Here is a 13932-nt window from a genome sequence, read left to right as displayed (position 1 = left end):
CAGCCGTGAACGCTACCGCGAAATTGTAACCTACCAGTGGGTAGGTAGGGGGTCCCAGAGCTTTCTTGAAAGGTGGGAAGGCCCCTACCTTCGGCCTCACAGGCGGCGGCCTTGTTTCTCTAACAGCGAGAAGCCGCCCGGAACCGTAAGGCCACTGGGTAAGCGCTACTTCCTCAAGCGGGGGATGCGCTACAGAGACCACTTCCTACCACAGGGAGGAGACTAGTGGAGATACCAACATGGTCTCACCGATGGGGGAGAACTCATGGGAAGAAAGTGCGGACTGAAGGAGTTAACCGCGAGGTGGAGGTCCACCTAAGGAGGTCATGGGTTACCAAGGTGGGAACCAGCATGAGGATACATCAGACGGAACCGCCCTGCTGGGGGGTTGCAACGTCTGGTAGCACTAGATCTGGTTAGAGCTATGTTGCGAATAACTCAGGTGATACCCGGCCTAAGGGGCAGGGCTGCTCTGCCCAGCCCGCCCACAGGAGGTGCTTGCTAGTGATGGATAGAGTGCCTGTTCTTCACCCAGTGGGGGAAGAAGGGAGGCTAGTAGTACGCTGACCCCCTAGGGTCAGATACTGTCATAGGCGTACACCCTACCGGTCGCCGGTCTTGCCTGATGCCCGCAAGACTCGCCGACCGGTTTTACGTGAAGGCTGTAGGACCTTGCGAAGGTGATGGGTGTAGCCCAACCCGCAGCTCTGCAGATGTCTGCCAGAGAGCCGCCAGCCAGTGCCCACGAGGAGGCTGTACTCCGTGTGGAGAGAGCTCTCACCCAGTGGGCAAAGGCGAACTAGGACAGGTACGCCAAGTGACGGCGTCCATGATCCAATGCGCCAACTCTGTTTGAGACAGCCCTCCCAGCTGATCTCCAAAACAGACAAAGAGCTGCTCAGAGCTACTGCGATTCTGCGTGCGGTCCAAGCAGAGGCGCAATGCGCGTACTGGACACAACACAGATGGGGTTGGGTCTTCCTTCCCGGTGGGGAGCGCCTGCAAGTTCACCACCTGGTGTCTCGGGGGAGAGGTGGGAACTTTGGGCACGTAGCCGGGCTGGGGTCTCAGGATAGCGTGAGAATAACCGGGCCCGAGTTCTCGGCAATCTGTGGACACAGAGAATGCTTGTAGGTCCACTACCCTCTTGAGCGTCCTCCCGAGAGCCGTCTTCATCGTGAAGTGAGAAAGAGCGGCATCTCCGAGGGGCTCCAGGACCGCATCAAGGTCGTAAGAGGGTACGGAGCGTGGGCGAGGTGGTAGCCTTCCCGCGCCCCTTAGGAACCAAATGATCAGGTTGTGCTGTCCTAGAGACTACCAGCAACTGGGTCATGATGAGCGGCAACAGCGGCTACATACACGTTCAGTGTGGAAGGGGAGAGATTATTCTCGAGTCTCTGGAAGGACCGCACGCACTTGATCAAGCAACTCCGCGGGTCTTCTCATCGAGAAGAGCACCAGAATGAGAAGAGGCACCACTAGGCGAATTGTCACCTAGTGGCCAGGGCCCTAGCCTGAGTAGTGGTCTAAACGCCGCAGGGGTTAGGCCACTCAGGATCTCTCGTCCGTCCAGGGGCCAGACATGGAGGTCCCAGAGGTCTAGCCCGTGATGCCATAACGTGCCCTTCCCCTGGGAAGGCAGGTCCTTCGTCAGGGGAATCGGCCAGGGGGGAGCTGTCGTTGTGCAATCCGACCGGACCAGCACGTGCTTGTTCCGCACGAGGGGTAGTAACCCCTTCAGTGCGGGTAGCACATCCAACAACTCTAGGCAATTGATATGCCTGCGCAGGCGGGGGCCCGTCCATTGCCCTGACACTGCGTGCCCGTTGCACACGGCACCCCAACCCTGCAGGGAGGCGTCTGTCGACTGACGTGCCTCGCCTGCCCGAGAGGGACGCCCGTCCATAGAAAAAGGTCATTGAAGACCAAGGGGTTAGGGTGCGTCGGCAGAAAAAGCGTAATCACCATTCGCCTGCTGCCGGTGTGCCACGCCTCCAGGGAACTCGACTCTGTAGCCAGTGTTGGAGCGGTCACATGTGCATCAACCTGAGGGGTATCACCACCGTCGAGGATGCCATGTACCCAGGAGCCTCCTCCCGCTGACTGCTTGAAATATTCCAGGCAGTTCAACACTGACTAAGCGCAGTGGCGCTGTAATGGAGTTGAGTTCCATACCAAAAAAGAGTATGCTCTGCACAGAGGAGAGCCTGCTCTTTTTCGGTTGACCTGAGGTCCCAATCGATCTAGGTGCCGAAGCACTAGGTCCCTGTGTGTACATAACAGATCTCACGAGTGTGTCAAATGAGCCAGTTGTCGAGATAGTTTAGTACCTGCACACCTCTCTCCCTGAGGGGAGTGAGGGCGGCTTCCACGATCTTCGTGAAGACTCGTGGGGACAGGGACAGACCGAAAGGGAGGACTCTGTACTAATATGCCTGAACCTCGAAAGCGAACCGTAGGAACGGGCGAAGACGAGGGGGAAGAGACATGAGAGTAAGCGTCCTTCAGGTCGATTGCCATGAATCCATCCTGACATCTGACAGATGCCAGGATGCGCTTCCGCGTGAGCATCCTGAACGGCAGCTTGAGTAGGTGCCTGTTTCAGGGTACGCAGATCTAGCGACCCCCGCTCTTTTGGGGACGATGAAGTACGGGTTGTAAAACCCGTTGAACATTTCGGCTAGAGGGACGAGCACGATCGCTTCCTCACCAGAGGGGTGGCGACCTCGGCCCGAAGCACGGGCATCCTGCCTCTGCTGAGGTAAGAGGATGCCCCGAAACTTGGGGGGCGTCCGGGGAGTGGATCGCGTAGCCGAGACGGACCGTATCCCGTAGTCACCGTGACGGTTTGGGAAGCTCTTGTCAGGCTCCCAGGGACCGACAGGGAGGCTAGGGGTACGTTCTGCTTCATCGACCTCCCGGGGGTGGTTGATGGCTGGCAGTACGGATCCCTCGCCGTGGGGGGGACCCCCGGGGAGGAGATCGGCTCTGCAGTTTTACCTGTCTGGCGAAGATGTAGCACAACGCACCATCGAAAGAGAGTGCTTAGGCTGCTGATTATCCTCGACATTGGGTCTTGCCGCAACGTCGAGTTGCCGAACACCGTCGTGCAGAGGGTGAGAGTGGCTGTGATAATACCCAGACGATGATGTGGCACAAAGCACCGTCGATTGAGAGTGCTTAGGCTGCTGATTATTCTCGACATTGGGTCTCGCAGTGACGCAACGTCGAGTTGCCGAACACCGTCATGTAGAGGGTGAGAGCGGCTGTGATAAACGCCCAGAGAGGGAGAAAACTTTTAGAAAGGTATTCTCGAACTCCCTGGGGTCTTCCCATGAGGGCTGCATTGGTTTTCACCGCGGCTGCTGATGGGGTGGTGGTCTGACCAGGGCTGCTGGGAAGCAGACGGTGCACGGGATCTCGGCGGCCAGAGGGCGGTCGAGTCGCGGCTGGGGAGGACATATACGTGATGTCCTCTGTCTGCTCCCTAACTGTCGAACCCGACAGTATCACCAAACAGCCCCCCCTTGCGAGATGGGTGCATCGAGAAAGCGGACTTTCTCAGAGTTACTCACCTGTGCAAGGTTCAGCCAGAGGTGGTCTCTCCTGGACCACAAGTGTGGACATCGCCCGACCCAGGGCCCGCGCAATCACCTTGTTCGCCGGAGCGAGGTCGGTGAAGCCGCGGAGTTCCTGCATAAGCGCTGGGTCGGTCTTACCCTCGTGGAGCTCTCTCCACGCATTGGCCTGCAGGAAGGCCATAGCATGGAGAGAGGGGACAGCTTGGTCCGCAGCAGAGTAAGCTCTCGACACCTCAGATGCCGAAAAGCCTACGTGCTTTGGACGGGAGTTTAGGTCGAGCCCCGGGGGGACATCGACGTATCCTCTAGCTGCCCCACCATCGAGGGAAGAAAGGGTGATGGAACTAGTTGATGTGTACGCGCCGAAGGGGGCGTTCCAGGACGTACTAGGTTCCTCATGCACTTCCGGGGGAACACGGCACTGAGGGCGAGTGCGGCTTGGAGCCGCTCTCAAGCCCGATGTACCGTGTATCCAGCCGCGAGCGTTGGGAGAGGCAGTGCGGTGCACCGCAACCCAAAGCCGGCGGCCCGGGAAAGCATGGCTGACATTTCGACATCCGCTTCTTCCTGATCTCGACCCCCCGAGGGAGGGAGCTTCAAGGAATCGTCGGAGTCTGATGCCAGTAAGTCACCCTCCGATGCTGCAACAGACACCTCATCATCACGTACTGTGTCCGATACGTGATTGAGGAATAAGACGGCGGACCGTCTTATGGGGAACGGTCAGATGAGCAAGGCGAGGTGCGAACGGTCCGCGAGCCAGTGGCTGACGGATTAGCGCTCACAGTAATCCTCATATCACGCTTGCTGCTCGCCGTAGCGGGCGGCAGGCCCATAGTCCTGCCGTCACGGAACGGGAAGCAGACAAGGTGGTGGCTGAGTCCCGTGGGAACACAGCCACCCGTGACGCAACGTCTGAATCGTCAGCCGCCCGCAGTGCGGGCAGGACGTATCCACAACATCTGCCCCAGCGTACTGGAAGCAGACATCGTGTCCGTCCCCCTCCTCAATGAGTGTGTTGCACCCAAGAGAACAGTGGGACATGCCACGCTAGAGAAATTTGCTCTTTTAGAGAAAAAAACTCGAACACTTCTGGAACCGCCGAGACGCCCAGGGGAAGTCGCTGCAGGAAGGGACAGTCCGCTGCACCACGTCGTAGAGCCGGCAGTCTTGTAGCGAAGTCTGTTGATCACGAGCGAAGGCTCCGAAGAACAAAAGGTGAATGAATGAGGCACGCCGTCTCCCTTTTATACCCGGATATCCGGGGGCGGAGTCCGGCATGCAAATTTCATTCGCCAATTTTCATTGGCCTTTTCTAAGAAGTCGGAAGTGATTGGTTCTCAAGGACGAACCCCATCTGTCGGTTCGACACAACGTCGAGAGACCGACAGAAAGGGAACACTTATTTTGTAGCATTCGCTCTGACACTGAAAATAAAAATGTACTTCCTGGGAACGGTCTTACATGCATAAGACTCATTGTACCATAATTAATGTATTAATGGTATAATCTGATTTCAAAATTACCCCTTTTTGGAGACTAATTCCTACTGTATTGACAACGAGCGGTCACAAAACAGTTGTTGGGCTTTCAATAAACCCTGGCCTTGCCTGTTTTTGCTTAATTATTGTTGCCTCAACCCTTTTAGCTTAGTTAAAATGATCCACCCTCTAAAGATCTCTCGTGCAGTAACGCAAGACCTCTAACATTCATATATAAGATACTGAATATAATATAAACATCAGATTTTCACTTTGTGGTTTAACCAGACAAAATCTAAATGTGATTAAGCACAATAGGCTGTATGGGCCAGATGCATTGTTCAGCCGTGTCCACAGGAACAGGACATCTGTAAAACTGTTATGATGGTTTATGGAATAAAGCCAAAGAAATCCCTGAATGCTTTATTGTTTGTAGGCCATGGTTATGTTCCTCTCATCATGTTCAAGGTTCCTCCTGCCCGTCTCTACAGTGACAGAATCTCATAATTCTGGTTAAAGTAGCTCAAAGCTGACTCTGACCTCCATCCAAGCCACAGTGAAGTTGGCTGAACTCCACTGTTGAATACTGACTACTGCTCACAATAATAAAAGGGCTATGAATGTGAATGTTATAAGCTGTATTGTAAGGCGATGTGTGAGTGGCACTCATCAGAGCTTCTGTAAATAGTACCTAATAGAATTGTTTTTGGGAAAAAGAGGATGGTAAAGCTACACTGTAAAAAAAATCCTGAAAAAATGGAATTTTCTGGCAGCTGGGGCACCAGAAATAATCTGTAAAATAACATTTTTTCCTATAAAATTACGTTTTCCCTGTTTTCTTGTAAATTTGCGGTCTTTTCTGTAATTTTAAATTTCTTGACTGTATTTTAAAAAATACATGAGAAATCTGTAAAAGAAGTTGAAAATATGCAGTAGTTGAGCTGAAGTTTTTACATGTTTTATTTTTTTTTGTTTCCAACAGGAGTACCAGATTGACATAATTTTTGCCCAGACGTGGACAGATAGCCGCCTCAGATACAACAGCACTATGAAAATATTGACTTTGAACAGTAATATGGTCGGACTCATTTGGCTACCCGATACGATCTTCAGAAATTCCAAGAGCGCTGATTCACATTGGATTACTACACCCAATCAGCTACTTAGAATATGGAATGATGGAAAAATACTTTACACTCTAAGGTAAGCCTGTCCAAGTCATTACACATAAACTAACCAGGTGCTGCAAGTTCTGTTGTTTTCTGAAATCATAGTTAAAGTTGTGTGGTTAGCACTACCTGTGGTTAGAACTATAGCTCCCTGTTTGTATAACCAGTAGACTTTGGCCATTCTGTTGAACTCAAAAATGAATTCTGTTCATTTATATCCCTATATTTATATTTCATTCACCCTGACAAGGCCAAAAAACACAAGAACATCTCTAAAACCCACAAGCTTTGACAAGGCCATAGCTGGACTGTAAAAAAGGTGCAAGAATACTGTACAGTAATACATAATTATAATACAGGATTGTGTTCATAAAATGGGTAGTCTACTCAAGCGTTAATGATCTAATCTCAGGTTTTTGTACCTTTTGAGATCAAAGTTCTAAAAGCCTTTGTCAGAAGAAATCATCTGACATGAAATTGCATCCACAGTCAGACAAATTCAAAGTACTTAATTGGGGTGAGAAGCCAAAAAAAGTCAGCAGCCACACTCAAAAATATTAGATTAAATTACTTTTTAAAGCATAAAGAACCAATAAGGTTTTGAGAAATGTTTTCTATTATGCAGCTGCGGAAAAATAATACACCAGTCTAGAAATATTTTCAGTTTTTTGGAATTTACTAGGTATGTGTTAAGGAAAAAATCCGAAGAGGTGCTTATTTTAAACATTATTTTTTTTATGTCCCGTGTATGCAACAAGTTTTAAATGTTAGTTCACATTATATAGTTGTTCATTTTTTATTTTTGTCAGTTCATTGTGCATTAGCATTGTAAATGTAAAAAAATAGTTACTGTTGAAATGAGATATTATGAAGTAGAGGTATTGTTTATGGTTGGTCATTGTTAAAAACATAATTTTATTGTAAGGCGTTATCAAAGTTTCTCTAATTTATGGATAAAATAAGTTCACAAATGACTACAAACCAACATTTGTTCCCAACCTAACTAGCTCCTACTGGGTATTACTGAAGTTTTATTTAGTCTAACTCTTACATTGTCATGAGCCCCATCCGAGTTTGAGCTCTGCTTCGTGGTGTGACTCCAGTGTCTGTGATGCTGAGAGGTGATGACGCCCGATCATATCCAACTGGCCCCGTTTGGTCCAGTGCTTGGTGTTCGTGACAGATTTATTCAATAAGAATCTAGGCAAGGTTCAGTCAAATTTAGGCCAGGAAGCTGTAGAAACTGGATGTGATGTCTTATATTATTTATCAGTCTTTTGCAAATGGGTCCGTAAACAAACCATTGAATATCCTGCATGGGCCAAACCACAGTGCTCTAGTTAATCTTTTATGGGGTAAACCACTGTGAACAAACTACAGAACAAGCTCTTTTACTTGCGATGTCTTGACTTTTGATAAAACTAAATACCTTTGACCTGATTTAAGAACAAACCGCAACACTTGTCAAAAGAAAACGAAACATGTTTTACTGACATTACGAGTAACAGCAGATGTAATATGAATTACAGTACACGATTCTGGCCCTTCTCGTCATAAATACATACAGTATGTATCATTAAAGTAGACTGGAATGCACATAGGAAACATTTGCCTGCTCATAGCAAACTAACATAATTGAGGATGAAAGCAATTGGTTTCCACGTTCTCCTCCGCCATGGGTGCCCACTTTCTCTCTCAGACCCTAGGGAAATTATCACATCTTGTCCTGGTCCTTAACCAATAGAGTCCAAAGCTGCTAAAAATCTTTCTCTCTTGTTTTTCTTGTTTTAATTGCAATGTCAAGCTAAATGTGAAATATATGGGTTTATAATGATACGTGTCTACTCTTGTCTGTTAAGTCTGAATGTTGTGCTGCAGTTTTCAAAATATAGTCAGATGAGTGGGTGTCCACTGAAGTTGAATCTGCCCTAGTTATTCAAATCAGGGCATTCAAACACACACTGCCGAGTAACTTGTCATGTCCTTTTTAAGCTATCCCATCAGAAAGGCTCACCTTAATGAGAACAATGGTTTGGGCAGGCAGGCTCAAGACCTTGTCTGGTTTAGTAGCATCATGTTTTAAAGACAATGTGTTCATAGAAATGTGCTAAAAGGTTGGTATTAACTAACAAAGCAAATTATGGCCTTAGGAAGTAATTTAGTGACTTTATTGTTCTTAATTTATTTTTAAGAAAATTATTTGTAAGATCAAGATGATTTTATAGGGTGTTGTTATATGTAAGGTTTGCGCCACAGCTGTCTTACACAAGGCATAGAACACAACGAACTGGCACAAGACAGCAAACACTAGGGCATTATATAGGGGAAACTAACAAAGGGTAATTAACAAGGGACAGGTGTGGGGAATGAAATACTAATGGAAAGCTAAACGAGGAAACGAGAGGGGCGGGGCCATAGACGAGACCGGAGAGAACGCACATTACGTCTTGACCGGCAATAATATGTTTCTCTCTACACAAAACAAGAGGCTCTGCCACAAGACCAAGAAAAACATGACAAGAACAGGCAGAACCATGACACCACCAGTATGTGTAAGCTCTGTAGTCAAAGTATTTCTAATGCTAAAATATAATCATTGTTGCTATACATGAATTTACATGAATACAAAACAAATAATTTTTGTTATTTGTGAACAAAGACCATTTAGTTCTTGCAGTTTGTTATTTGCCTAATAAATGACAACACAATTCCTAAAATATTAGTTTGTTCTCTTATTATAACAGGTGGTCCAGTTAATTTATGAAGCACTGTGCCTCGTAATGTCACAACTGACCAATCAGAATAAAGCATTACAGAGTGGTGTTTAATAGTATTATTTTTAAGTATTTAAGTAACACAAGTTTTTACAATAATAGTAAAACGGTGGGTTTCTATAAATGCTGTAGTGTCTTGACCACACTTCTGCTGGAAGATGTTGAACAAAATAAATATGTTTATACATTTCATCAGATACTTTTAAGACGGATTACAAGGGCTGTCAAACAAATAATCATGATTAATCACATTTATATACAAACATTTATTAATTTTAATATTTTTCTTAAATATGTACATGTAACAGTTTTACTAGATGAAGGACGATGCCACACAGGTAACTGAAGAGTACGTATTTTTAATGAGTCCAGGCAAGTAAAACAGATCAGGTGTCAATACGGGTAAACATCCACGGGAGCACAAAACCATCAAATAACATCCATGGGAAAAAACAGGCAAACAGGTAATCCAAAAGAGTCCATGGTAGAGTTTTTGGCAATCCAAAATACAACTAGACTGGACATAGAACAATGGGAAGGTGCAAACATATAAAGGGTCCGGTAACGAGAGTGAGGTGTGGGGAACAATCAATATGGCCGGAGGAGTGCAGGTGCAAGGCATTATGGGGAGTGTAGTCCGTGAGTTGTTACAGTACATGTATGTGTTTATTAATACAAAATGAATATGTACAGTACACAGCCATTTATTATGTTAACACAAACTTGTGGATGTGATGAATTTTTTATGAATTATTATTAATTAATTGTTTGACAGCCCTAATCACAAGTCATTTCTTGTAATTTTGAGAAAACATTTTTCATCAATTTTTAACATATTCATCTATGTAAGTAAAACACAACATTACATTGATAACATTTTATCAGCAGAATATACAATGACAATGTTCCATACATAACAATAATTCAACATGTTCGATACAGAAGTAAATTTGCAAAGCATTAAAACACATGATAAATACAAATTGACACTGCAACTCAGGATCAATAGTGTGGTTACAGTTCTGTCCACTGGCCTGACACCTCTACAAACTTTTTAGCTATTAGGCATTCCTTATTGCTGAATGCTGCTCTGGTGTTTTGTTTGTTACATAGTAGTTGCCTTAGGGCAAAACATGTTAACAAATCTCGAGTCCAATGCTAAATATACTTTTAGATTCAGACAGCCACTAATGAAGATTAAGTTTAAAAACACAACACAACAACAGACAAGCCAAGACCAAAAGGTACTCTGCGAGATTCAGAGTACTATTTTTAGTACTTGGGTAATGCAACTCTCTCAGACCTTTGTGAACGGCCTTCAGATTTCTCTCAGTTCTCTGAACAGACGAGCTGTTCTGAGCGTTTATTTAGACCTGAGGAAATTTTACAGGCCAGTGGAGAGACTAACATAATGCCGTCTCCATTACTCCATGAATATTTCCTTGGCAACGGGAGAAACGGGCTAAGGGGCGAAATCTGCGGATGGAGCCATCGTGGAACAAAGGCTAACTGGGTCCTCCCATATGGAGCTCTGTTCATGATCGATATTCTGTGACGACGCAGAGATACGCAGGTGGTATTTAACAGCCGTGAAAAGGGATATGGCTGGGGGCTATCAAATGTCACTCTCTATTCTAATTGTACACATAGGGGCTTTGAAGTAAACAGTGATGGAATTATCTGTACAGTACGTGGGTTGTATGAGCATTAACATGCAGAAGGTGGCACAGGTCCAGGTATGAGTTCAGAAATGGAGTCAAAGTGATAGTTCACACAAAATAAAAATTCCGTCATTACTTACTCACCCTCATGTCATTTGTAATTGGTAACCGAACAATGGCGGTACCCATTGACTTGCATTGGTTTTGTATCTATACAATAGAAGTGAATGGGTACCATAGATGTTCGGTTACCCACAATCTTCAAAATATCTTTTGTGTTCTGCAGAAGAAAGTCATACAGATTTGGGTGAGTAAATATTGACAGAATTTTCATTTTTGGGTGAATTAGCACTTTAAATTGATTTGATACATGTCTTCATAATTATTAATATTGTATTAGGTCATTTTTATTGGTCACAGTGTACCGACACATCAGTATATACAGTACCATGTTGGAACAGTAAGCCATTTATGGCACTATTTTTCTCGCTGGGGTACAGATTGAGTGTACGCAGCCGACTGAGAACTGTTGATCTACTTGTCTATTCAAATGCTCTTGAAGCAATCTGCCAATTTTTCATGCAGGAGATGAAATTTACCTGTAATCTACCTTACATTTATTTATCAGACTACTGTTTACAGAATCAGAACATGTGGAATAAAGTTCAGGCAAAACTCTAATGATGAAAGAATTGAGAAAATTTATAGCAGCCATAAATATTTATTACCACATATTGAAGTGTTTTTTTTTCTGTTTATGTTAGTAACTTTCAGTGCCTACAGCCTCATATACAAGATGCCTGTGTAACACGTTCAAGACGAGGAAGGAAGAGGACGGGGTCGGATTTGGCTACTACTGGCTCTTTATTGTAATCTGTGCGTCACACTCGACGTTGCGTCACTCGCGCTCAAAACACACTTGATAAATTACAATCCACAGTTTCGTGTGAGGTTCTTTTTCTCTCTCCTCTTGTTCAGTCTCTCTCAGGCAGCCACTCTCCACTCTCTCTCTGCTTCTCCACAGGCTTTATGCTCCCCATCGCCACTTACTGGAATGAGACACAGGTGTTTGTCATTTGCACTTGCCCCATTTACTCACCGCTCGTCTCCCAGCTCTGTCTCCCGCTGTAGACCTCGCTGAACCACGCCCCCCCTGCCACATACCCCCACCGCCTGACTCAGGCCGGGGAGCCATCCGGTCTGCTGCCCCCCCCCCTTGCCTGGAGAGGAAGTCGGCCACAGTCATCTGTGCACCCAGCCTGTGGACCACCTTGAATTTAAATGGTTGCAAAGCAATATACCAACGAGTGATCCACGCGTTGGTATCCTTCATGTGGTGGAGCCACTGCAATTCCCGCCCCAGGAGATAATATCTGTGGGTGAGGACGGCCCACCTGATGGCCAAACACTCCTTCTCTATGGTGCTGTACTTAGCCTCTCTCTTCGAGAGCTTCCGACTAATGTACAGCACCGGCCGTTCCTCCCCCTCCATCTCCTGGGACAGGACCGCACCCAGCCCTCTTTCCGACGCATCAGTCTGCAGCAAGAAAGGGAGAGATAAGTTAGGAGAGTGTAAGAGCGGCCCGCCACACAGGGCAGCCTTCACTTGGGTAAAAGCCTGCTGACACGGCTCCGTCCACTGGACCGGGTCTGGCGCTTCCTTTTTAGTGAGATCAGTCAGCGGGCTGGTGAGTTCCGAATAATTAGGCACAAACCTTCTATAATATCCCGCCAGCCCCAGGAACGGTCTCACCTCCTTTTGGTCTTAGGTCTCGGACAGGTTGCAACTGTTGCCGTCTTATTAATTTGGGGAGGCACCTGTCCGTGACCCAAGTGGAAGCCCAGATACCTGACCTCCACCTGCCCAACCACACACTTCTTCGGATTGGCCGTGAGGCCGGCCTCCCTCAGCAACCTCAGGACCACCCTCAGATGCTCCATATGCCACTGCCAGTCGTTGCTATAGATGATAATATCATCTAGATAAGCAGCGGCATATGTTGCATGGGGTCGGAGGATACGGTCCATGAGGCGCTGAAAAGTGGCTGGCGCCCCGAACAATCCGAACAGAAGGGTGACGAATTGGTGTAATCCAAACGGCGTGGTGAAGGCTGTTTTTTCTTTAGATACAGGCGATAGGGGGATCTGCCAGTACCCTTTTGTTAAATCCAGTGTCGAATAAAAGCGAGCAGTGCCCAGCCGGTCAAGCAATTCGTCAACTCGCGGCATTGGATAAGCATCGAACTTCGACACGGCATTAACCTTGCGATAATCCACACAGAACCGGATCGAGCCGTCCGTTTTATGTACGAAAACTATCGGGCTCGCCCAGTCGCTGTTGGATTCTTCTATTACCCCCATCTCCAACATGGCGTCTAATTCTGCCTGAACCACTTTTTTTCTTGTGTTCAGGTAAACGATATGGCCTACTACGTATTATCACGCCTGGCTCAGTCTCAATGTGGTGCTAAATGAGATTTGTTGGGCCAGGTAGGGGGGAAAACCCGTCCGCAAATTCTGCTTGCAACAGGGCCACGTCAGGTAGCTGGGAGGGTGAGAGGTGATCTCCCCCTGGGGTCAGAGCGAGGGATTGGGTTTTGGTATTTGCCTCTGGCCCAAGATCTTCCTCTCCACTCACTACCGTCGCCAGCATCACTGACTCCACCTCGTTCCATTTTTTCAGGAGATTGAGGTGGTAAATTTGACGTGCTCCCCTCCTATCTGTCCGTACAACCTCATAATCGAGATCTTCAACTTGCCGTGTGGCCTCAAATGGACCTTGCCACTTTGCAAGTAATTTGAAACTCGAAGTTGGGAGTAATACAAGCACTTTGTCCTGGTGTAAACTTTCGTAAATTGGTTCCCCTGTTATACAGCCGGCTTTGCTTGTCCTGAGCCTGTAACAAATTCTCCATCGATAGCCGCCCCAGTGTATGGAGTTTTGTATGGACCTCTTGCACAGCGAACAAGAGGGGTTCCAACCATTTGTCCCAATTTTTGGCGTCTTCGTGAACGAATTTACGAATCATGGTCTTTAACGTGCGATTAAATCGTTCCACCAGACCGTCAGTTTGTGGGTGAAAGACGCTGGTACGGATCGATTTAATGCCCAATAACTCGTATAGTTTGCGTACGTGACATGAACGCCGTGCCTTGATCCGTGAGGACTTCGCGGGGAATCCCCATGCGGGAGATCAAGTGGCAAATTAAAATTAATTGCCGTTAGCCGCTCGTTACGGCTTGACATTATAATTTTGCACTTAAAA

At 46.8% G+C, this 13932-nt stretch overlaps 1 protein-coding gene across 2 annotated transcripts in view; it reads left to right on the top strand.

Moving 5' to 3' along the window:
- Nucleotides 1-13932, top strand: part of LOC130556485 (gamma-aminobutyric acid receptor subunit gamma-3) — a 187391-nt gene that overhangs the window by 109102 nt on the left and 64357 nt on the right. For both annotated transcript variants that reach the window (XM_057337539.1, XM_057337538.1), the window contains exon 4: nt 6045-6265. In XM_057337539.1, coding sequence (XP_057193522.1) covers nt 6045-6265 — 221 coding nt within the window. The remainder of the gene's footprint in view (nt 1-6044; nt 6266-13932) is intronic.

Source organism: Triplophysa rosa, linkage group LG7 (assembly GCF_024868665.1).
Source record: "Triplophysa rosa linkage group LG7, Trosa_1v2, whole genome shotgun sequence".
NCBI classification, from domain to species: domain Eukaryota; kingdom Metazoa; phylum Chordata; class Actinopteri; order Cypriniformes; family Nemacheilidae; genus Triplophysa; species Triplophysa rosa.
Note: the sequence above shows the minus strand (reverse complement) of the source record. Positions and strands in the feature narration are given on the sequence as shown.